Source organism: Anopheles darlingi, chromosome 3 (genome assembly GCF_943734745.1).
Source record: "Anopheles darlingi chromosome 3, idAnoDarlMG_H_01, whole genome shotgun sequence".
Classification (NCBI taxonomy): domain Eukaryota; kingdom Metazoa; phylum Arthropoda; class Insecta; order Diptera; family Culicidae; genus Anopheles; species Anopheles darlingi.
In genome coordinates, this window is record NC_064875.1 from 4,880,001 (window position 1) to 4,905,699 (window position 25,699).

General features: G+C 51.5%; 1 protein-coding gene across 9 annotated transcripts in view; it reads right to left on the reverse strand.

The window, feature by feature from the left end:
- The window catches only part of LOC125956255 (teneurin-m), a 497,128-nt gene that overhangs the window by 158,411 nt on the left and 313,018 nt on the right, over positions 1–25,699 (reverse strand). Inside the window, exons 1-2 of one of the 9 annotated variants that reach the window (XM_049687934.1) lie at positions 22,094–22,472; positions 17,247–17,992 (exon numbers count right to left, since the gene is read on the reverse strand). The exons of 5 other annotated variants lie outside the window; for them this stretch is intronic. In XM_049687934.1, the coding sequence (XP_049543891.1) occupies positions 17,247–17,340 (94 nt within the window). In that variant the 5' untranslated portion in view covers positions 17,341–17,992; positions 22,094–22,472. Of the gene's footprint in view, positions 1–17,246; positions 17,995–21,567; positions 21,726–22,093; positions 22,473–25,699 lie in introns of those variants that run through there. 3 more of the 9 variants (XM_049687936.1, XM_049687938.1, XM_049687935.1) reach the window with 3 other exon arrangements.

A 25,699-nucleotide genomic window follows, 5' to 3' on the forward strand; every position in this document is an offset into this window, starting at 1 on the left:
CTAGCTGCGACGCGAGAAGTAATAAATTTATGCTGCCTCATGCGATTCACACACACACGCGTGCGCCAAGAGATCCGATCCGTTCTCGCTGGCACCAACAGCAGCAGCAGCTGTTGGTCAAAGTTCTGGGGGGTACTGGGGGGACTGACACTGTTGACCGATCCGTTTTGTCGTGCATATTTCAACTTCATTACCGCAAGCGAGAGCGGAAACAGAGACGCTGCTGCTGAGGTGAAGGGAGCCGGTCGCCACAAAGACTGGACCCTTTTTTGCTTTTGCTCTCTTTGGTCCATGCAGATGTTACACATTTCCGACGTCAGACGGAAGGCGAGTCTCGCCTACGAGAATGGTAGGTCCCCGTAAGGTGTTGAGCTGCGAAATTACGCCTTTTCGGACGCTTGGTGTGCTGGTCGTCGTCTGCCGTGACATGCGGAATGCAGTGGGCGAGCGCAGCGCAGAATGAAACCTAGTATTCGATCGACGAGGAGCAGCAGCACCGGCCATTAGCTGAGCGAGCGGCTCTCGAAATGGTAACATTCTCGTCAGACCGAAAATTGACCCATTCGTCATTCGTTTTTCGATGTCTTACACTCCACACACGCTGGTCCGGTTAGTCTGTGGAGGAGGTGGTGACCAAGACCCACGACTTGAACACAACTCTCGCAGAAGAAGTTAATGGTATGGAGAGCGAGACAGAGAGAGGGAGAGAGAGAGCCCCGCGTAATGGTCTATTAATGTGAACGGTTCTCCTCTCATCGGTATATCCACACGACCCCGGGGGCGTTTATGGACCTCCTAAACGTCGTCTCTTGGTCGCAGATCACCGTTTTCGGATAAGCATACCACCCGGAGCGAGGAGGTCGAGGAGTATTTCATCATTCACCTCAGGTTGTAAATTGACCAACGCGGAGGGAGGGCGATGAAGGAAGAGAGCGGAGAGAAGAGTCGCACACTTAGTGACGTAACGGTCTGCAAGATCTCGTAGTGCGCTATCTGCGCTATCTACGACCAATACCCCCCCTACTGTGAACTTCTTTCTCTCTCTCTGTCTCTCTCCTGTCTTCCCTTCTTTCTCGACTTGGAAGTTGAAGTCGTCGATTCGCAGACGTTACGACGGAGAAGCTTCTCCCTAGGCTATGGCCAGCAATTATGCTGCTTTGACTTTGCGTCCGAAACGACCATCATCGTCGTCGTCCGACGACACAAAATCGATCGCCTCGATTGTCTTCGATCGCGGCGGAAGTTCCCGCGACTCCCTAGCATCCTCTCTTCTAATAGACTCCTCCCCTATCTCCGAAAAGCAGCATTAAACCGACGACGACGACGTTCGTCGATCGCAACTATCTTAAGCTCGGTCCCGGGCGGTAAAGCTTTCATCAGCCTCTACTGGCCACTTGCCGCGGCGATTGACATCTTGAGAACTAAAGCGATAAAAGTAAGAGCTTCTTCGACGTCGTCGTCGTCGTATCGTCGCCACCACCACCAACCCCAAACGGATCCATCAGACAAACATCAAACAAAAGCAATAACCGTAAGTTGTTTTCTCAAAACTTTGATTACGCGTTCCGTTCGGTTCCAAGGTCCCTGGACTCCGCTCATTGGACCGGGCAGGAGGAATTGATCGCCGTTCGATCGATCGTCTTCCTTTTCTCTCCCCAAAAGTGGCCCGCAAAGTTGGCCGCGTTGGCCGGCCGCGTTGGCCGGCCGCGTGGTGCTGACGAGAGTTTATCTAATTAGTGACGACGAAGCGACACTGCACGACGTTGCGTTCCAACTGAGGGCGGACCTTCTAGGAGCAGTTCTTGTGTTCTGCAGTTCTCTTCGGTCGCACGCAGCGGTCGGACGGAGAATCGATCATTTTTATTGGCCACCACTAACCACAGCACCGTCGCCGCTTTGCTCTGTTGGTTAAAAGCGTAAGGCAGCGCCATCATCAAGTGGTAGAGAACGTTTGACGTTTTCCAGGAACTCGCTACAGGTCCAGACAAGAGACTGTATATAATGTGGCCAATGGTTGGTTCTCGGTGAGAACGGTTAAGAAGCAGTAACAAACAACCGCCACTCCCAAGAGTTCCGTCCAACTCTTCCTGTTCTCCGGCCGTTCCTCTGCCTTGTTGACACTTCCCCTTGAAGAGGGGGAGGAAAACATTGGCCGAGCGCAGCGCGCCGCCGCCGGAAGTGCCGGAAATAAAAATTAATTTAACAAGCAACCAACCAGCAGGAATGATGCGGAAAATGGAGGGAGGAGAGAACCGTTACGAAAGTAGAAGATGAACTACCGACGACGGCGAGCATCGTAGCAAGGCCAGGAGGACTTGTCAACCCGGGGCATAAACATCCACAAAACCTCAGCAGCAGCAGCAGCAGGAAGCACAACAACCCACGAAAACCGAGGGTAATTTGCCATTAAAATCTAATTTCGGTGCAATATTTCGGTTGAAATAACTTTAATTAGAGTCAATCTTCGGTCCCTGAGTCGGTTGGTCGTTGGTTCGTCCTGTGAAGTGAAAGGACACCAAGAAGCAGTGGCGCCGCCACTATCAAAAAGGCGACCATTTCCCAGGACGACATGCTATACTCCTACGGTGTCTGTCTTCTTCCTAGCAACGACGATAAACACACTAAAAGACACCCACCACGTTGTGTCAGTTTCAGACGACGCTCACACGAGGGACTGTAGGATTGTCTATTGGGCTATTATTAAGGTCCTTAGGTCCCGGTCCGTGTCTGCGTGTGTGTGTATGTGTGTTTGGGCAAACAGAACTACTAGTGTAGCCTAGTATGACCGTTGGTGTGACCGGTTGAGGGCGCACTGAGGAGTGGGCCACCGACTGTTTAATCTTCTTACGACGGACGACGACGACGGACGACGACGACGACGACGTCGACAGCAGCAGCTGCAAAGACCAAACCACTCTCTCTCTCTCTTTCTGATCGCTCACATCGCTGCTGCTGATGCTGTTGATGGTGTCCTTCCCGGCAAGAAAAGTCCAGAAAAGTCCTTTTCCAAAGCGATAGCCTTCCCTCAAGATGCGCCCTGTTCCTTCTGGAGAAGCAAACGTCCACCAGCAGCGAAAAGGGAAAGTTTTTACGATACTCCGGTATTAATATAAATTGATGATTGTAAAGATAATAAACAATGACATTATTTCCCTCCGTTCCCGCTGCTGTGCATTTCCTTAGCTTCCAGAGCTCCGCCAATGGGAACTTCCGCCCGGGACGAGACACCGACCATAATGAGCCGAATCTCCTCTAGCGCGATGGGACGAGCGACACAGCAAATGAGATCTTACATTTTATCTGCCCTTAAACTGCTGGGCGCTGCCGCTTACTCTGAGCGCGCTGATAAGAGCACCCATAAGGATAAGGGAACGGGAAGAGAAGGAGAAGGAGGAGCAATGGGAAGAAGCTCGTTTGGCACGGCCACAGGCAGCCTCCTTCTGCACGCATCAAATTAGCTCCCTCTCTCCGCTCTATCTTCCTTTTTGGATAATAAAAATCAGCGATTTACATGCCTCCTTCTTCCTGATTTTGGGCGCCTCAATGATTACGCCCCGCTCCAAGGATATGCTGCAAAACAGGGAGTCCCCCATGTTGGCGGCTGTACACGTCCCTCAAATGACCCTCGCCTCGCCGCTATTTGGAGTAATGTTTCCCAATGATTAGAATGCCTCAAAACACACAACGACAAAAAACAATGGACGCACACAGAATGACATGTTTTGTGTTTGGTGGGCTGTCAACGCAAGTAAATGAGGTTATGTCAGTTCTCACAATGGACGTGTTGCCGATTGACTGAACGATCGATAACTACATCCCGTTCGTGCTACCGTATATCCCGTAGAGCATGGGAGTTGTTGTAACATCGTTTCTGTGACGTGTAAAGCATCTTTCTTCTTCCCCTTCAAACAATCAGCAACTGCTTCACTACCGCCCCGGGGGGCTCTCTGTCTCGTTTGCATATCGAGACGTAAGGGCGCTAACCGGAGTGTGCGTGTGTGTGTGTGTGTGTGTTTAACGCCTGTGGTCCTGGGCCTGCCTGATGGTGCGATTTATTCCTCGCACCACGAAGCACACCGAAGGCATTAATTAAGAGGCGGAAAATGGGGAGCGAAAGAGAGTGCCCGAAAGCCCAATTACCCAGCAGCTTCTTGAACTGCTTCGCCTGCCGATGGTGTGGCCAACCATTAATCAGGTGTTTGCCCAGACCGTGCGACGGAGAGAGAGAGAGCAAGAGGAAAAGAGAACAAGGAGAGTAGTACAGACACAGCATGTGCGCGTAAACAGGCGGCTAATTGATTAAAACATCGTAAAATGTCAGCTAATTGACACAACTCCATGGGTGCACAACCCGCCGCACACGTCGCCGCGTTCCCCTCTTCTCCCCCGCGGGATCAAGATGGCGTCGTGCTGGAACTGCTGTCGCAACGCGCACACGGCGCACACATGTGATAAATCAAATCGTATCACATCAATTATCAATTTACATCAATTACTGGACGAAATGGAGGAATATAGGCGGCGGGGATAACCCTGTATTGGCAGAAAAAGAGACGGAAAGAGGGGGGGGGATCAATAGATTGATCGAACGGGGCGCTCGAGGCACCGCTGGAAGCAACGAAATGTCAGACAGCGTACGACGACGCGGCGCGCACAGGCAAACCTGACACTTCGAACTGTCAAATGTCAAACGCTTCAAGTTACCGAGCGATCCCAGTAGCCTCTGCAGTCGCCTGCGCTCGACACACAGGCTACTACGCTCCTGGCGATAGCGATGGCGATGGCGACCACACGAGAACTCGCAGCTCGCCGAACATCGAGGAACAAGACTTCCAGGAATCTCCCACTCCAGCGGAACACAAGAACTCCTCGAAGGGTGAAGGGGTGCGTCGTGGTGCGTGTTGCGCGTTTCACATACCAGCCAGCAACCCCCTCGTACCATCCCGTGGCTACTTGACACGTTTTAGAAGCTGCTAATGAACTACAATGGGATGTATTCAATCATTTTCGCTCTGACAGATTTTTAAATGTCCGGGTAAATTGTACATTTTGTTTCTTGTGTTCGGTGTTCTCTCTCCTTTTCTCTCTCTCTCTCTCTCTTTCGTTCTCTTTTGCAATCCACCGTTATCCACCTCCCCACCCGCGCTATCCTTTTTACCACCACGACAGGAGACACACAACAGATCCCACACGAACCAGGGAGGAGGGTTCTCGGTTTGTCTGTTTTTTCCATTTTCATCTTTTCCTTCATTCAATTGTGTGTGCGCCGGACGACCACAGAGACGCCAGGGCCAGACCCGGACCCGGACCCGGGCCAAAAGCGAGATCTGGTTACGGGGTATTTGAGGTTCTACCCTTCAGTCCGCGTTCTGCTTTTGAGTCCCAGTCGGTCTTCCGATGCTTTTGCTGCACTCCTTCGCAAAGGCGAAAGAGAGAGAGAGAGACAGGGAGGGAGGGCAGCAGCAGAAGCATACGTTACACATCGTCAGAGGCGGTCCCTGGGACCCAAAACAGCGCCCAAGTCCAACCCAAGTCCAGTCCACACACACAACACGACCCCGGCGCGGTGTCCGGAGAAGAAGATAAATGATTCGTGAGTTTGAAGTAGAAAATGGAAAAGAAAAGAAATGAAAAAAAATAAAGGGAGGGAAAAAAATGTGCGGAACCCCGGAGAAGATTAGAGCCCGCCGAGAGAGCCCGGCCGGGACCGGGCACACCACCGAAAACCTGGTAATGTAGATAGATTAGTGTGTCGTACGGAACCCCCCGCTTCCTCTCCTCTCTCTCTCTCTGCGTCTCTACTTCTATGTTTGCAGCAAACGGACGACGGTTCTGGAGACCAGCAGAGCAGAGCGAGCACAAAAAGGGGTGGAAATGATCGTCGTCCTGGGGATTCCCGGGCCGGATCAAGCCGAGAAGGGCCATCATAAACCCCCTTAGGACCGACGACCCCGTGCCTGTGTGTGTATGTGTGTGTCAAATTTAATGAAGTATGAATTGATCCATCATTTTTGCCGCTTTATGGATTTAGTGTCGAGAGATCGAGATGATCCATAATTAAGTGAGCGAGCGAGCGAGCGACCGAGACGCCGGCTGGATGACGAATTCTGGGATGCTGGAACCTTCAGGAAAGAACACACCCTGTGTGCGAGGATACGACATAACACACGTTTGACAACGAAGAAAGCTGATTGATCGCTTATTCATGCCTGGCTGGCTGGCTGGCTGCCTGTGTCTGTGCCTGTGTGTGTGTATTACTCACGTCAATCGCGAGCATCGAGCTGCTGCTGCTCTTATCGGGGTCCCAGAATCACAATGTTATTCCCGAAAATCCCTTTTCTGCGTCGACAGTCGCGAAATGGAGGTTTTCCTCCCTTCATCCCGGGCGTATGTGTGTGTGTGTGTGTGTGTAAAAGATTGATAAATGAACGGCGATCCAGCCACCAGGCACCAGCATAAACAGCAGCAGCAGCAGCAGTCGCGTCTCACGACATCTCTCGGCCCAAAAGGCACAATACATCGTTTATGAGTCGAGACGAGAAGAGACGAGACGACGAGCGAGTCTCTCATTTGTGGTTTTCGTATAATTAAGCTCCAGCTGTCTTGATGCTTGAAGCAGTTTTCAGGACGAAAACGGACCTCCATCTCTCTCTTTCCTCTCTCTATCGCTGCAACTCCGAGAAAGGGCTGACCTCCTAACCCTTTGTGCGCGTCTCTTCCTCGTTGCTGGTTCCTTCAGCTGGTCCCTGGACTTCTGCTCAGGTGGAGCGCTACTTTCTCGCTGGCGCGCGATGATCATCGCAAGCACAGAGCGCGCTGCTTATCGATGGGAGTATGTGCGCGAGCATAAAAGTGGGCGTACAAGAAGGAGGTTCCAGCAGAACACATCGTGTGTTGCTCCACCACCACTACCACCACCAACCAGATCCATTGAGACGGAGAGACCGACGCAGAGGCCCCTCCAGAAAACCGATAAAATGGATTATTAATGATTGTTCCGCCGACTGTTCGCCGGCATTTTCTCGGCGTTCTCCCGGGAGGAGCTCGCTCGTTCGGGCTGCGCGCGTGTGGCCTCCCTTTCCCCTCCCTCCTCGCGTGCATGTGTGACGCCATGGTCGCGATCCCAGAGAAGTTCGATAATCTGCTCCGGGGGTTCGCGGACCGTTCACATAATTGCCAATGCCTGGGACCACCAGACCGTCGTTCCGGCGACGACGACAACAACGACCTTTGCACCAGCAGCAGCAGCAGCGTATGTGCGTTGCTGGAATACCTCGCGCAGCCTGGAACCAACGGAACGTTTCTGCTTTTCTTCTTCTCGATGGAAAACACAAACAGCTTTCCGATGGAAATACGCGAGAAGCGAGCTCGTTGTCATGGCGATCTCTCTCTCTCGTCATATCATCGCCACTGGAGCGTGAAAACTGCATTTCCGCGGTTTAAAACCACAAAAACCACGCGTGGCGAGCGGCACCAAGCCGGTCTATGTGTGTGTGTTTAAGTGGTTGCCATCGTCGTCATGGTCGAGGTCTCTCTAATCAAAACACGCGACCGAGAGCAACTCTGGTGCAACATCGTTCGCGAAAGGACGCGATAATTAACGGACGGCAGCAGCCAAAAGTGAGATTTCCACGCCACCGGAGCGCTGGTCAACCATTTTCACGCTTCACTGAACCCACCTTGGTCTCCGGCATTCTGGAAAGGAAATTCCCGAAAGAAGTTTTTGGAGAGCAGCGCAACTGCGAGAAGCGCAAGCACAAAAAAGCTCCCCGATGCGAGCGTCTAAAAAAGTCGTGGGAAAAACCGGAGGAAAAATTACATCTCAAACCACTCGAAAGGAAAGGAATGGACGCCCGAAAATGTTTATTCGCTCGAGTGGTCACCGTCGAGCGCACTTCCGAGAAGCAGCCGCACCACTTCTGCAAAAGAATGCACTCCAGATGGATGCAGCAGCAGCAGCAGCAGCAACGTTTTCCCCATCCGCGGTTACGCAACCACCACCACCATCGCCATCATCATCGTGCAGCTCGTGTGGCTCGTCGCGACCATCAAAAGCTCCCCTCGAAAGGTTAATTGCGGACCCAACGGAGTTTTCCACGGCCCATAATTTTCCCTCCCTCCCTAAAGGGGAGTAAAATATAGGTTAATTCCACTGCCTCCCCCCCAAACCCTGGACATGCTAACAAACCAAGGGGACTGTGGACTGCAGAGCTCGCGGCCAAGGAACACTCCAAAGAAGCGACCGATCCTCGGGCGCACTCCAATTCCTTTTACTGTGCTTTATTTGTGTATGTGTGTATTCCGAACACGTGTGTATGTGCATCTCAATTCCTTTCCTCTACTCCGCCAGTTGAACACAACCATCATGCGCATGCAACACACATTCCGGTGTTCGTCGTCCTGCGGTTATTTTTTTCGCCCGGGGTCAGGTCAACCCGTGTATACCCCCCCCAGACCCAGAGAGTATTCCATGGCATCGGGGTCCAGCCCCTGCCTGGGGCCACCACCATGCATCGCCTTGGAAACCGTGGAAAAGCTTTTTTGATATTTGAACTGTGTGTAATTGAAATGGCAGCGCTAAAGCTGCTCCCCGGAAAATCCTCCAGGAAGATGGTCAGGAGGGGGAAGGGAGGGCATTGAATTGTAGAGAGGCCACCCCCCGTCAGGAGTTTATGGTTTCTGTGCTTTGAAGGCTGGCCCCGTGGTGGTGGTGGTGGTTCCACCCTCTTTTGGTGTGCGCTTCGTCAGCTTCAAACGCGCTCTGCAGGTCGCGTACTCGTACAGACCTGGAAACCACCATCCTGCTCCTCCTGGAACACACACACACACACACATACAGCGGGAGGATTCCGTGTTTTTCCAACATTCATCACCAACACTGCACCGCACTCCACTTTTCCACGGAAGTCCCTCTCTCTCTCCCTTGCGCTCTACAAGTATTTATACCGCGATGGTGGCGGCTACAACACAAGCGCACACAGAACCGCAGACGAGCTCCAGGCCAGAGGTTTGGTCCTTTTTTCGGAGTTTTGCTGCCGACCGAGAGGTTGTGCTTTCAACTTTGCAGCTTTCACTTTGGAGGCAATACTAGGCCACCATCACCAACATAGAGCGAGCCGCCGTCGTGCGCTAACGAAGGTCTCTGAGCAGAAGTCTTAACGGGGGTCCTTAATTTGCTCCTCCGTCTGCATCCAAAACTGCAACCAACTGGCGGGAGAATTGGGACGGACAAAAGGGAACGTCTCCCAGAAATAAGGCATTGCTTTCATCTTCCTTTCTTCCACAGCTGAACAGAATTCTCGTCCCAATACCAAATTCGTCTGACGCCCACCAACAGCAGTAAACCGGGGAATACAAAAGTCCTCCACAGTCCCTTGTCCAGTTTGTTCCCTTATTTCCCAAGAAAACTCCCTGACACGGCGCGAGCAAGCGAGCGAGCGGAAAATGACCCTCGTCCTGCGCTGTTGCTGGCACCGCGAGCTCGAGGCGCGCTTTGGGGCTTAAGGAGGCGCGAAATTTGTCGCACTTCGTTGAGCGCGAAGAAGCCCTCGAGGGAGAGAGAACCTCTGCTAAGAGCGCGGACGGACACGCGGGCGCGCCAGAAACGGTTCTGGAGGATTTTCTCGTTTTTACAGCATCAAAATCCTCGACAGAAAAGAGCGAGGGAGGAGAGTAAAGAGGAGGGTAGTGAAGTGTTGGAGGTGTTGGCAGGTAGGCAGGCAGGCAGGCAGGTTGGTGAGATGGATGCCGTCCGTTCCTCTTTTGATCGCTTGCAGCGACGCGATCTCCATCATCCTCACGCGGCATGTGTTGTCGCGCGCCGGTAATTAAAAGAATATTCTCCCGGCTCTGGAGTCTGAGGCTCACGAATTTGGCGCGTCCTTTGATGTCGGCGCGCGCTCGCGCATTTCAGGAATTCTTTTCTTTTCTATTTCGTTTCGGAACTCAAGAGGTCGTCAGAGCTCTGACGGTCCCGGAAGGAGGTCACACGGAGACAATACCCAGGATCAAGAGTCCAAACAACAACATACACAACAGCGAGCGAGATTCGGAACTGGTTCTGTTGCAGGTGCACTAATGACCACCACCAGGCACCAGGATCTGGAGAACTTCTAAAGGCTTCACATACATTGCAAGTCCTGGAGACGTATCGTTCTCTGCAACTTTTGCGCTGGTCTAGTGTTGGCTGGGAACTCAAGGGTTTTCTCCTTGTCACCGAACCTCTAGAAGCGGGAACTTCAAACTACCGCCCAAAGGCGGTATATATGGTCGGTGGTGGCAGCAGGTTGCGCGCTGCTGTACCCAGAGTTTAGCAATAGTCCTCTCCAACAGTATATAAAAATACACTTCTATTCTCCTCCATACATCTCACTACCCAGTACCCCGACTGCTACACAACATGTGTTGTTGTGTAAGATGGAAGGAGGATGGCACAAAACATCGATGGAGAACCTCCTACTCCTCCTCCTCCTTTTCCTGCACCACACATTGACGTGGGAGAAGTGGACGAAGACGCAGCTGCAGCTGCTTTTCGCTTAACTGCCGATGGCCCGTCGAAGGAAAAGTTGGTCACCACCCATCCACCGGATCCTGGCATCAATCAGTGGGTGTAGGAAGAAGTGGGTGTACACCACGGAGCGGCGGAAGCGAAGAAAAAAAAAACGAGAAAAGTTTTCCAAATATTTACCCCACCAGCAGCAGCAGCAGCAGCAGTTGAAGTAGCACGGATCCTGAAGAGTCGAAGAAGCCCCTTAGGGTACCCTCCCCTGAATGCAGGAGAAGGGACTATCGTTTCTTTGCTAACGAAACGAGCTGCTGGTTGGCGGTGCTTGTTCCACGTGTATTTGCGCGCTGCGCTGCGATCACTTAAGAAGTCCCAAAAATTTTATTTTCTTCCTGCCTTCACACGCACACAAATGGCCATCGGCGATTAGACGAGGAAGGAACGAGAAGAAAGCGATGTGGATGGATGGAAATGGAAGCAAGGACGACGTCCAGAGGTACCAGCAGAGCAGAGCATATGCATTACCCCCAAGGAGGAGGGGTGGAACTGAGGATGGTGGAGGATTCCCGGGGAAGTGTATGAACTCCGCCCAGCATCCTCCTCTCCTCTTCATCTTCGCCACCCCTTGGGCCGATTCGCGACCGACCAAAAGTTGGTCGATTGTCGGAAATGATTTACTGCACTTTTCACCGGAGTGGCGGCGGTGGTGCTCTGCCTAGCCTGGCCTGGCGGTGAACCAAAAGTTAGATCACCACACCCCGGTCGTCCTCGTGCTTCTTGATTTTCCACCACGCGCCCGCGTGCCGGATAATAATGTTTTGCGAAGCAATTTTTCAACCAACTTCAGTTGCCGGGCACGAGTTCCAAGCGGACGGCGGACACATTGTGTGCTTGCGGACGTCGTCGTGACGTCGGCTGCAATGTCCGGGGGCCCGGGCGTCAAACACAAATTTGGTAGCCGCCGCCAGAAACTTCTGTCGAGTGGAGAGAAGCAGCAGCACGGCGGCGGTTTCTCTTATGGCGGCGGTTTCTCTTATGGCACAAAGAGAAATTTGGAGGATCTGTAAGAGGTGCTGGATGAGGACTTTTCCACGGTTTCCACTCTGTAAAGTTCAAACTTTTCCCCCAAAAACCGATTGATGGATACTCTTGGGATCCGAACCACGGGGCAGCAGCAGCAGCAGCAGCAGAGCCATTGTTATACCACGTGCAGGACTTTACAGGATCATCGACAAGAATGCGACAACAAAAGAAGTTTGCTTAGGCCCCAAATGGTCCCATGACGCGTGTACACGTGGACTGTTCCAAGAACAGCAGCCGTCGATATCCAAATTTGAGCATCCTCTATATAACCAGCAAGAAATAGAAGAAGAGAAGTCCGGATGATCCTGTCACAATTGACGACAACAAGTTCTTGGAAGGATTGAGAGAATATTGAGTTACTGGACATCTTGGAGAACAAAACGTTCCTAGCCACGCGCGCCCTCGCTCTCAACTAGCTCTGTGGCGATTAAGGAACTGATTTACTACACCACTTACCAGGTCGGTTATCGCCCAAAACCCACGACACATCACGACACAGGAGCCCCTCCTCTTAGTCTCCTGCGCGGCACACGTGAAATGTATCTTCGTGGAATGGCACACTGGAGAGTGGGCGGCGGCCATTCCCCATTTATTGAACCTTAGAGTACACGTCACGACCTTCTCTCGGTCGGCGTTGTCGTCGTGAAGGTCCCGAGGACTTTTCGACTCTGTGGTGGTGTGCACACAAGTGCACTCCATGAGCACAATGGTGGTGGGTGGGGTGGGTTAGAAGCTGGTTTGAAATCGATGCCACCGGCGGCGGGCACAACACAACTCGAATCGTCGGCACGCAATGGCTGGCGGCGCCACCTCCATCTGCTTTTCGTTTCGTTTTACAATTTAATTATAATTATTCGATTAATCGATCGATCGAAGCTGCAACCCTTCGGGGGGGATGAGAGTTAGATAGCAGGGTGGGTGGGTGGTTTTTAGCGGGAGTAGGGGAGAAATTATTAGAAAACGGTTACCACACGGAAGCGCCGGCGGCAGCGAATCGAGCGACGACCACACGCGGTTTTGTGTGCAGCGCGGTCGTCGGAATTGAGGTTAGGAAATATGGCCGCTCGGTTGGCATTTGAAAAATGTCAGAAGCTTATAGCTATTGGCTATGCAATGACGAGGGTAGGTTTTAGTGTGTGTATTGGTGTGGTTATGATTTTTCTGTAAAAAAGGAGCCTTAATGGCATTAAAGTTTGCAGTTCAAACGCTTCAGGAACTTATCTTCCGATTCTGATATCCAATAAATAAAATATGATTTCATAAAATTCCTCAAACATAACTAATAAGTTCTCCCCTAAAACTATGCAAATTTGAGGGATTTATAATATCCGAAATGTTGTTCTTTGGCACCTTCCCCCAAAAATCCGTGAAATCAATCTAGAGCCTGCCCTTGAGAAGCCAAAGCGTGGAACCAAAGCGTTCCGGAATGAAGAACCACACCTCGAGGACTGTCATCTGCAAAGGGATATGGCCACTCTCTTCCGTTTCACTCCCTTCCGAGCGTCTGAGTCACCAAAAACACAAAAAATACCCTCATTTGGGTCGTGATTTCCACTAGACACGCGGCGCGCGAATCCCTTTTCAAACACACTCTTGCCTCCTTCAACACTCCTCCGACTCCGTCGTCGTCTCACTGACTGGCGTCATCTGTTGCGAACAGATGGCCGCCGAAGCGACGAATGGTGTCCCGGACCCATCCAACAAACGGCCTCGAAAACCCCCGTCATCATCATCATTGCGAGAGGCGCCATTCGAATATTCGCGCGAACAAACATAAATGTCACCCCCGTGAATGCAAAATCCCGGGATGGGAGGAAAATATGCTGGAAATGAAAAGCGCGTCCGCGACATAAAATTGCGGGCGAGGTTCGTTTTTGCCAAGGCGAACCCAAGGAACAGAACAGAACAGAACAGTAAGCGGAGCTACCTTATGGGCCATCATATGCCCCCCCTGCTTGCCAAGGATATTCACCCAATTCCGGAGGGTTGTTTGGACGGATGGACGGTCACAACCCCATTCCGGTTGTGATTCGCGTGGTTGAGAATCGATTTTTCCCGAACAACCCGGGGGACTACTGCTACTGCTGCTGCTGCCAAGGCCAATCGATGCGCGATGTGACACCAAAAAGGAAGGAGAAGACGGACGAAGGAACCGGAGCATAATCGCCTCCCGATTAGCAGGGGTGGGGCGAGGCAGCGAACGCAAGAAGAACGGTGTTTGTCGTGGTGTTGGTGTGAGGACGGTTAGGCTTGATGTCGTTTGCCAAACACACTGCTTCCTTCTCTGTCTTTCTCTCTCTCTATCCTCGAGGACGATTGAACGGGAAATTTCGTTTCCTGCCAAGACGACGGCGACGAGAACGTTAATCTTTCTCTCTTTCGATCGACGCGAATTGCGCGCAAAGAAGGGAAGGCTTGCTTTCCGCGGAGGTGGGAAAATTTAATAAAAATCCCGCGAGACACTGAAGGTGACCTTTTCTTCTTCCCCTTCTTTGGGAGTCAATGAAGTGCCCTGGACCGACCGTTTGGGGTTCGTGTCGTTTCTTGGCACAAACCTGGCCCAAAACCAAAACGGCGTGGAATGACAGAGACAATCAAGACAGAGCAATCACGCGGGTAACTAATTAATATTTCGTGGCTAATGAATGTCGCACGCAGCACGGAGGAACGGAATGAAGAAAATTAGACGCCATCACAGCGCCCTCTAGCGCGCGCGTAAACTAATTGAATGCCCCCGGCACAGCACAAGTTGCAGTTGAATTTTCGCAGCGAGTTCAATTTTCCTTCAAGAACGTCGTCAAAAGCAGCGCAACATATGGACTGTTGCCTGCTACTCGTCGTCCACTCGGAAAAACCTCTCCCCCAGGGGAGGGAGGGAAAATCAACAAACGCGTAATTGGAAAGAAAAATCATGACAGAGTTCACCATGCGCGTGTGTGTGTGTGTGTGTCGCTGGATTTTTGGGTGATATTTTCGCTGTTTATTTTCCAACATTTTTTTTCCAACGGGACAGGCAAGGAGACGTAGGCTTTTTGGACCACTTCATTTCGAAATCGAAAATCGTGTCGTCCCCTCGAGGGAAAATACGAGGAGAGACCGGAGTGCGATGGCCGACAAGGAATCGCGCCTCGTTAGGGGGACAATCGTTACAACCTTTTACTACATTTTTTTTCTCATCATCCTTCTCCTCACCCCCTGCGTGTGCGTGTGTGTGTGTGAGTAAATAGCAGTTTTATGTAAATTCACCTCTCGGTGGGCCCGGAAAATCCCAACTTTCCGGGGGACACGACACATCACACCCGGTTTGGACGTGTGCGTGTGTGTGTGATTGAGCCCTTTTTCTTATGAAAATGGGATGGAAAAAGGGGGGAGTGAGGAAAATTGGGAAACCACAGGCGGCGCGCAATGACCCAATGGAGTGGAAAAGTCGAAAACGAGCGATGATTTCACAGGCAAACGAAATTGTTTTAATTTTCGATTGATATGCAAATATGGACCCCCCGCTCGTGCAGTAGTAGTGTGTGATGTGAACGCATATGACAGCAGGAGGGTGATCCCTCACACACCCTCCTCTCTGCATCATCATCATCAAAAGGTGTGAGAGAAGGCTGGAAGCCCCGCTGTGGAAGTGACGATTAAATTGCCCAGATCATCATCAGGACGGAATTTTTGGGTGCGATTTTTGCCGGCACATTTTCCCGAGCGGGCAGGAATTTTCCAGCCCACCTCCGTGTCTCTGGCAGGATGATTGCTGTGCTTTAAAGAGGATAGATCGAACGGGAAATACCCTCTTCATATGGCATTAGAGCATTTGTGGTTCGAATTTATCGAATTTTCCAAACGCGAATTTTCACCACAATCGGACGCTTTCCACACGTCGAACGGCATATCTTCGTTTGCTCAAGGCAGCACAGGTTGGAAGCAATTGTGCGATAAGATTTATGAACAATCCTCTAGCTCCAGGTCCGTTTGTTGGCTTTACCGAGGAGCAGCATTTTCCATCGACTTTTCGCCGACCCGGATCACTTCGAACTCGAAGGGCTCGATCTGATCGATCGTTCGACCGACCGTAAGGGCAATGAAAAGCGATGTAATCGAGGAGCTCCTACTGTTTCGTACGGCGGCCTCAACAACGGCGAGAGATAGAGAAATTGATTTTCCAATTCTGGCGGGAGTTTTGCAGGCCAAGAAAACGAGATTTTCCAGCGAAGCAGCGAACAACGAACGGGAAGGATGGCGACCCGTGAAAATCCCCCGAGACGGAACCTTGGATCGAACGCGCCTGGGCTGCTCCTAGTGATTCCAAGGGTCACGGGCGCGGGGGGCGGGGGGGGGACGAACACAACAATGAAGAAGGCCACGATGATGGTGAAGGTGAAAGATGATAAATTGCAAACTTGTCTTCCACTTGCAACCCTCCAAATCCCAGGGAAGGTGAAAGTGAAGACGAAAAAAAAAGGCGCGCCCGTGCGCGCGAAAGGAAAATCAATTTCCATCGTTCCATAGAGCCCAGCCCAATTCCAGAGCATTGGAAAGGGAGCCTCCTCCTCCTCAGCCCCTTGGGTGTGTGTTGTGTCGGGATTGCGCGCGACGATTGCATTCTTTACGCTTCCTCCTCCAGACGCGCTCTGCGATGATGCTGTTGGGAAATTCCCCGAAGCATCCAGAGCAGCGAGAGGGAGTTTATCATCATCTGCTGCTCCTGATGCTGCTGCTCCTGATGCTTCTCTGACTCTGTGTTTTGCTGTCCTTTGGCTTTTCGTGCTCCCTTCTATACTGATGCTGCTGTTGCTGCTGCCTGTTCGTCGCGTGTATTTGTCATCACCTTTAACTTCATTATTTTTTCCGGCACTCGACTAATGACTTTTCCTCTATCGACGACGATGGCGACGACGATAGAGGACAACGTATCGACTCGACCTCCACGTTGCTGTCATGTGCAAGGTATGTGCAGTGTATCGTCGTTGTCGTCGTCGTCGACGTCGTCCTTGCTATCGTGCTAGTCAGCGACAACGAATCGAAGTGCAAGGTTGAAAAATCGAATAAATTGGATTATCCTTCTCGTTCGATCACTTCAAACTCCCCAGCACCATCCGGGATAATCCGGAGAGGGTGGAGGAGATAGTTTATCGAAGAGGTTTTTTTTTGTTTCCGTGCATCCTTTGCTTCTCTCGCTCTTCCTGGCGTTCATTATCCTGCCGGAGACCATTACGAACGGTTTTTCGATTTCATTTACTGTTTTCCTCGCGATGGAGAAGCTCCTGAGGGACTCGTCCCAGGGGAGCCAATCAATGCATTTGACTCTTTGACTCCAAGACTCTCCCTCGCCCCGGGAAAAGCGTATCGACGAGAGATGCTAATGCGCTCTTTACAATGTATTTAACGCGATGGAAATGGAATTTTGTTTCCTTCCTTAATGGCTTTCAATCAAATAAATGCACATTTTGGTTTGACACGAGGATTGTGTTTTCCCTTGGCGTAACACACTCCTCTTAACGGTTAGTAACCCCCCTTTCAAAAATGGAAAATCCCTTAATAAGGACTTTGGGTATAGACAAAATGGGAAATTGAAAGCATCAAATCATATACACAACAGAGGCTACTAAAACTAATAGAAATGAAACAAACAAAATAAGGATAAATAAAAGAAAATAATAACCTCGATTGGGATGCCTGATGGCACCGCGCAGGACACCATTTTCGCGACACTCCATCGTCGCGCCGTATTCGTACGAGTTGTTCATCGTCGTCATCGTTGCCGTTGTTGCAGATCAATGATGATGCTGCTACTGCCGATGCTGCTGCACCAGTGGTTTGCACCAGCCACCACCACCACTACCGGCACTAGCCGGAATGCAGTACTACTACCGCCGCTTCTGACCACCACCGCCAAGCCGGTGCTCATTGGCAGCGTGCCCAAGACACAAACCGCGCTCGCTGTTCACACAACAGCAAAAACACAACCTTTACTGTACTGGCAACCGGTACACGACACACACACACGCGCGCGCGAAATACACTCGTTTTTCACCGCACGAATTTTCCGACGATTATTGCGACTTCATTCTGTTTTCTCTGCACACTGCGCGATTATGAAGACGTTCCAAATGGGGGTGGAGGGGTGAATGATTCTCTTATTACAAGAAGCGCATCTTCTTCGTCTTCTTCTCTTGCTCACGTGAAGCCGACATAAATCATAACAACACAAAACACAGACACACACGTGCGCACGTGCGATTGCAATTAAAACACTTTTTTTCTCTCTCTTTTTGTTAAATTCCTTCGCTTCACGGCACTAGACACAACACAACGTATCAATCGAATCGATTCACAAAACTTTTACATCAATTTCCAGTGAAAAACACACACACGCCAAGCACTTCACACAAACACAGGGTACACACTCTGGGGGGTAGCGCGATAACACGATAAACAGAAGAAAAAGGAAGAAAAGAAGAGGGAAATGAGAAAAAAATAGCAAAACATTAAAGAGCGCGGTTCGACTGTTCAAAACCCGACAGAATGCTTTTGATGATGCTTCGGCGATATAGAGGCCGGGTCCGCCATCCAATCGCGTTCGATGGAATTCGTTGAAGCGGTTAAGCGAATGAGAGCGCGAATTGGAGCTGATATGCTACCGAGAATCCCACCGTCCACCAGCACCACCACCTCCACCACCCCCACCCCCACCCAGGACATGTATTTCATGTTCGATCAAGTGCGATGCTCTGCACGCGCGTGGAAAATACAATTATTTTTCACCGCATTTTCCGCTTTACACACGCACCAATGCACATATTTTCGCTCTGGTCTCCCTTCTCGCTCAGCCCCCCCCCCCCCCCCCCTCGCTGCGCCTCGCTCAGCGTTTTGTCAGCGAAAAAAGGAACATTTTCAAATGCAAAATCCGACAGAACTCCGGCGAACGGAAAACCGAAAAATCGCGGAACACACAAAAAACTGAGTGAGGGGGGATGGATTTTGGGGCGCACACGCAAAGCATAAAAAAACGGCGAAATCGCGATGTGATGCGCTTTTTCCACCGGTAAAGAGTGCAGCAGGAGCAGCAGGCAAAAGGGGATCAGCAAATCCGGAAGGCCCCCAAAAACACAAAACGCACTCGATGATGGAGGGGGTAAGGTAAAAAAAAACGGCACGGGAAAAGGGTGAAAAAATACAGTGGAAAACTGTCACCGGAGAACCGCGGGAGACACACACACGCACTCACATACAGAGTTATCGAATGTTTCATAAATTTTCGCATTATTTCGCTATTTGTCACTGATAAGCACACCATTTCGGTTCCCGGTCTGTCACATACACGCACACACAGGTACACATACGCACACTAGTTCCTTTGCACACGACGATGCACCCGATGGGGGGTACCGGAATTTGTGGTTTTTGTTCCTCTTTTTCACTTCCAAACCTTTGCTCGAAAGGACCTTTTTCTTCGGAATATGTTGGTATTGGAACAGGTGCAATCGATGATGATGAGGACGATGATGGATGATAATGGTGACGATGAAAAACCTCCGATGCCACCATAAAACATTAACGTTAAGCACAACAGAAAACAAAAACATACACAACAGACAACCACAAATAGAGGAGAATAGAACAAAAGAAGAGAAGAACCAAGAGACAAGACAGACAGACAGAAACCAAAAACACATACGAGAAAGAAGATGATGAATCGATCGGGTAGAAGGTAGTTAAAAATAGGGATATTAAAATGGCTAAAAGAGACACATCTGGAGAGACAACCCAACAACAACCAACAACAGCATACCACCGAAAGCCCACAACAACACAACAAGAGCCGGATAAGACTTGTCATCCCTAAACCGGGAACTCCACGGCGGCGTGTGTGTGTGACTCTCACTCGAAAGGAATGTCCAGTCGTCCAGTCCAGCAGCACAGCAAAGGCGCTGCTGCGGGCTGCCGCTGGCGCTTATCACCCTTCGATGCCACAAAGACCCTTTCGAAGGTCCCGCCGTGGTGCACTCTGTGTTCCGGGAAAGAGGTTCTACCCGAGCCGAGCAGGTAGAGGAGATGATCTCGACGTTCCTCCTCCTGGCTGCCAGAGCGCAGCCTGAGTCACAGGCAAAAAAAGGGAAAAGAAGAGCGAGAAAGCGAGAGGAAGGGAAGGTACATCATGTCCTCCAGATAACGGGGACGACGCTAAACACAAGACAGCAGCATCGGGGACCAGAAGGCGGCTTATCTCGTGCTAAGAGATGGCCTTGGCTCTGTCTGTTCGCTGTTTGGACCTTTTTGATGGTGGGTTTCGTTGGTCTGTACCGAACATTCCAACGGAGGCGAAGCGAAGGCCTCTAAACGTAGGGCACACAACGGGCCTAAACATACGTTCCCTGTTCCGCCTCCACTTCCTCTATCTTCTCCTTGGTGGTGGTGGGTCTGGGAAAATCAATAAATTAATAAAAACCCAGCTGAGGAGCCCCGCGTGTGCTCGCTTCCGGGATCGCTTAACTGCGGTAAGGAAAGCAGAAGAAGAAAAAGGACGAAATTCCGTCTCTCTCTCTCTCTCTCTCTCTCTCTCTCGCTATGACCGCCAGAAGGTCGTTGAATGTCCCTTCTTCTTGCCTTCGCCATCCGAATGAACGCGCTGACTCACTCTCTTCTAGCTGGCTGGCTGGTAGTTTCATTTTCCGGAAAAAATGGGTCACGAGGAATGCTGCACCCACTACAGGCAACAACGGGGTGGTGTGGTGTGAGTGTTTAAGCATTAGGCTACTCCTCCTAGCGCATAGGCAGCCCTTTTCCGCGTTCCGCGTGGAAGAAGGAATCGCAATCGGCTTCGGCGGCTGCCGCTGACTTGAATTACGCTTTTCCGGGGGCCACACCAGAGGGAAAAATTCGACAAATGCCTCCGTTGCCTCCGTTTTCCACCCCCCCCCCCCCCCCGGTGGGTGGCACGGGCCGAAAGGACGTCAAGGACCTTTTGCGTCGAAAAAGGACTCGCCATCGTTAGAGCCACCGGGGCAGAGTTTTGCGCCAGCAGCAGCAGCAGCAGTTGTTCCAGGATGATTTTCCTCCGTCCTCCTTTCCCTCTTCACGCCCTTCTTCCTCCTGGTAGTGGTGCTGCTGCTTCAGCTGGCGCGATAGCGGGCGAAGAGAGCCCGAAGAGAGCGCCAAGGACTCTCGCGAGCGAGCGAGAGAGAAAGAGAGCGAGAAAAGTGGCGAAAATCTCACGAAATTTTCGCCAAAATACGTGTTTGCTCTGCGGAAGAAGGACTCGCCACAGGCACCGAGCGGGGCAAATTCGACGCTGTGCAGGATGTTGAAAAGGGAGGCCAAAAAACGGACGAAACGAAACCGGGAAACTGCGTCGCACGCCAGACACACACACACACACACACACACACGCATACACGCAGAGAGTACCACACCGTGATCGATTCACGAAAATTTCCTTCTTTTCGCAGGAAAAATTCGCGGTTCCGCAGCCCCCCAAAAAGGGAAGGAAAAACGGTGGCACCCTCTCGCTCTCTCTCTTTCTCTTTTTCTCACTCTCTCGCACGCCTTTTCACACAATGATCCTGATTTTCCCACGGTGCCTTCAACATGGTTTTTCTCCGGAATTTCGCACAACCACCACTACCACCAGCAGCAGCAGCAGCAGCAGTAGTAGGCCGAACACCTTAAAAACGGTTCGTCGTCGTGTTTATCGATTTATTGTTTTGGTTTAGTGCAATGCCAGGACGGAGAAAGGGGGAGGGGAGATTTCCAGCACCCACCCCGTTTTGGGTGCCCCTTTTATCAGCACACACACACAGACACGCACAGGGGAGAAACATGCGAGAAAATCCGCAAAACACTCGAGACACAGCAGCACTCGGGGGCACACTTGGATGTCGTTTTTTCCGCGGATCCGCGCGGTTCAGCAACACATACAGAACCGGGGAGTAGAAGAGGTAGAGGGGTGGGTGTAGATGGGAAAAGATGGGCGGAAAACTCACTTTCTGATCACGCTCGAACATGAAGGACGAACGCACGGTGGTCGCGCTCCCCTTGATGATGATAATGATGGGCGATGATGCTGGTGATGATGGGTGACGGACGAGGTGGACCACACCGAACAGGAGCCACCACCAGCAGCTGGCTGCTTGCTGGATGCTGGAATTCGCCGCACCACGGATCACACAACACACACACACACACTCGCCCTCCACTATCTGGCTACCCACAGCCACCACCACACACCATCGGAGGGGCACACAAAAAATCGAACGAGATTCCCGGAAGCAAAAACCAAAAATACGAAACCCGCACTTGATATTCTTCCAAAGTGAACAAGCGTTTCCACACACACACACGCCGCAGCACACTTTGATCTGGGCGCTGGTGATGATAGTGACCACGAGCGCGTTGCCGCCGCACGCTTGAGTTGTTTCAGCACGAGATGATAACCAAAGAATCAAAAATCACACACATCGCAGCGCCAACTGCGATTATCGGTAAACAGCCGGGCTGCTATCACCTTACCACAGATTTCGAAACCATCAGGTAAAACGACGGCTGCTGCAGGCCTCTCTGTTGGCACCCGCTTTCTGTTGTGAACCTTAAAACCGTTTGTTTGTATCTTCTTTTTTGTAGAACTCTCACTCACGCACGCACGGATCACAGAGCGCGGATTCGCGGGATTCACTGCCGGACTTTTTCGCAAATTGGCAAATTGGACACGCGTCACGGAGCACTACTGGAGAAGAAAACCGTCGTTAATCGCGTCCACCAACCAAGGAGGAGGTTTCGTCCTCCGGTGAACCAAACAGTTATTGAATGGGATATATCTGGAGTGCAGGATTTCTGTACGGACACGGGAACAACCGCGCACACGAACACGCAGCACGACCGCTCGGCACCACGTTCTCGGAATTTTTGAGAGCGAGCACAAACCGGAGCATGAATGAAACCCTCGATTCGGTGGCGATTCGGTCAGGGTGCGCGAGAGAGAGAGCATAAGCCTTCTCTTCTCTTCGTTTCAGTGCAGAAACTCTCTCGCACTCTCGCTCCGGTGGCAACGTATACTCTTCGCTCCAGCATAAGTGTGAGCGAGCGAGCACCAGCTGCGAGTACGTGTGCAAGTGAGGTGCACGATCCCCGAGCGAAAACAACGAGAGCGCAGCACGAGCACGGCCTTCGTGGAGTTCGAGCTTCGGTTGTCGTCTGGTCACCCTATTTCGGTCGTCGCTTCGGGTTCGCGTTCGGATTTCGCTCGTCTTGGAAAATCCCTGCGGTCCGCACACGCACACACACGCACACATACGAAGCAGCGTGGAAAATCTGAGAAAAATCCTTTCGCCGCTCTCGCCGCCGCGAAGGCGAAGAGCGATGAACGATTTTCCCCGCCAGGGGTTTTTCGCCACCTGATTGCGACACTCGCTTGTTGTGCACCATTCGCTCCGGCGCTCCGTTTGTTTCAAGGGTGAAAAATCACAGTTTTCCTTCACGCACACACACAGAGTCGGGGAGGGAAAATTGTCGGAATCACAGAATCCATTTTTCGCCCGAGCGAATTTGATTCCGGTTCTCCCCGTGCGACGCCGTCGCACTCTCGCTCACACCCGCTCTCTTCTCTCTCTCTTTCTCTCTCTTTCCTCTCTCTTTCCTCTCCCCCTCGGGGGCCAGTAATATGGGTTGTTCGTCTTTCACTTGACTTTCCGCACGCACACACACACACACAGACACACAGACACACGGTCACAGGACGAAAAAAGGACGAAAAGCCCTGCCCTGCCCTGTCCCTGCCCTGGCGCCCTCTGTCCGGAACGAGAGAACTTCCGCAAAGGCCGCCAGGATTGAATTTCGGGCCGATTGAGACGAGGAGGCCCCTAATCCGGGGGGGAGAGTGAAGCGACGAAACAATGAGGCTGTTTGGGGCATCTCCCATCCCCCACACCACCTTTGCTCCCACCACCCTTCTCGGATAGATTCTTAATAAGGGGTTTTGACGAGTTCCAGGCCCGAGAAAAAGGCGGAAAGGGATTTTCCGGGCTCGTCAGCCACGAACGGACGGCCAACGGCGACCGTCGTCTCGGCAGGCGCGAATCCGAGGCAAGTGTTAAACTGCATAAATCCAAACCCAACCCGCAGAAGCAGCAGCAGCAGGATCCGTTTTGCGTAAGGACCAAAGACCAACCACCGGGAGCGTGGTGGAAAAGTTTTCATTTTTCGTGTTCCTTCACGTAGACACGTTCCTTCATCTAGGGTTTGCGCGGTCTGGTGCACACGTCGCCCCTCCGGGCATCGCCAGCATTCCCTTGCGACAAGTTATGTCCTTTACATGCCATTGAACGGAACGGGACACTCCGGGAGAAGGTGACGCAGGAGTGAAGTTTTCCTCAAGTCTACTTCCTGATGAACGTTGCGTCGTTGGACACACCGAGCACCGAGTCCATGCCAACACTCCACTGCCCACCATGTACCTCATTTTGACGCTCGTAAGCAAATCGGAAAAGTCCGGGAAAACCTCCCTGTATCTTCTCCAAGTCCTTAGCAAGGATGTCCCAAAAACGATGTCAAAGGAGACGCTTTCGCTTTCGCAACCACCGGAACAGCACGGTAGCAACGTAGAGCAACGAGAAAAACGGCTGCCCTGCCCTGCCCTGCCTTAAGCACCACTCCACCACTCGCTCCCCCTTCCCCGATGTCACCGAGATTCGATTTCCATGCATTAGATTAGCCGGTAGTTTGGTATCGTTCGAGCAGCGTGTGTGTGTGTGTGTGTCTTGAGCTCTCGAACCATGGTTCGGTATTAACGGTACAAGGAGAGAAAATTCGATTATGTTTTAGCATATGCACCCCCTCCCCCACCTCTCCCCCCATTATTGAGGCCTTTTGATGGCGAAACTCGGCTCGGATATGAATTCGATTTTGATTTCCAAGGGCAACCTTGGTACCAGCGGCACACACACACACACACAAGGCTGACGCAGCACCAGCGGCAGCACCAACTGTCGAGCTTCTTCGTCTTCGATCGCTCCTAATGGGGGGATGGCGCTTTATGGATTGATTTTGCCCTGACGATTGCACTTTTCACATAGGGACAAGGCTGGTGGCGAGCACACATACGAGCAAAGCCTTCCAGCAAAGCCAGATCCTTAAGAGGGGAGAACTCGAGGCCACGGTTTGTCGTCGTCGTTTTTTTTTCTCTTGTTTCTATCTTTCGTTCTACGTTCAAAGGAAAAACAGAAACCGGTTGGCCCTTTCCCCAACAAAAAAGGGACGACGTAAGAGTTGCGTCAGTTAAGATTTGACAGCTTAGCCGCACCTCGTCGCTCTCTACCTCCCTGTCTCTCTGTTTCGTCTTTTGTTTTGATCGCAGCATGCCATCGGCATGCTTGGATGCTCACAAACCCAGACGAGGAGGAACGCTGTCCCGGGTAATGTAATGTGCTGTATGTGAGTGTGTGAGGCGCTTGTGAGGCGCATTGTGAGAGGACGGATGAGACCGGATTGCCAGTGGGCCCTCGCGGTAAGCGGATTTGCCTCTCGCCTTAGCTCGCAATCCTTCGCCCTAAATAGGATTTAGACAACTGTAAACCCCCTTCCCCCTTTCACCACCGCCACCGCGGTTCCCTGGGCCACACATAAGTTGTAACTCATACTCTCTCGCGACGAGTGTTGAGAATTCATCGTCATCGTTGGTGCATCGCAAATGCGGTGATTACACGAGTGACTGGCGAGTGTATTATACGCGCAGCGCAGGAGAAGGATAATCAAATTAAAGGAAAAGGGAAGAGGGAAGGGAGTTTCACGGGGAATTTCCCTCCTGCTGATTAAACCCCGTTTTCCACTCCCCCCTTTCCCCAGGTTAGTGAAAGTTAAATAGAGACACTCGACGTCCCGGCATTAAGACGCGCTTCTCTTAAGATCTTAGATTGCTCGCTCGAGACGGTGCTCGACGGAGCAAAAGTTTAAATTTGAAACTCCAGAAACTCCACTCTCCAGACCAGACAGGCCAGACGGTATTTTTTTTTTATCTCGATTTGCGACAGTTTTCATTTCATTTTCATCCCGCCCGTTTCGACAGCAACATCAACATATCAACGCAGCAACGGAATCGATCTTTCTCACCCGATGATGGAAATG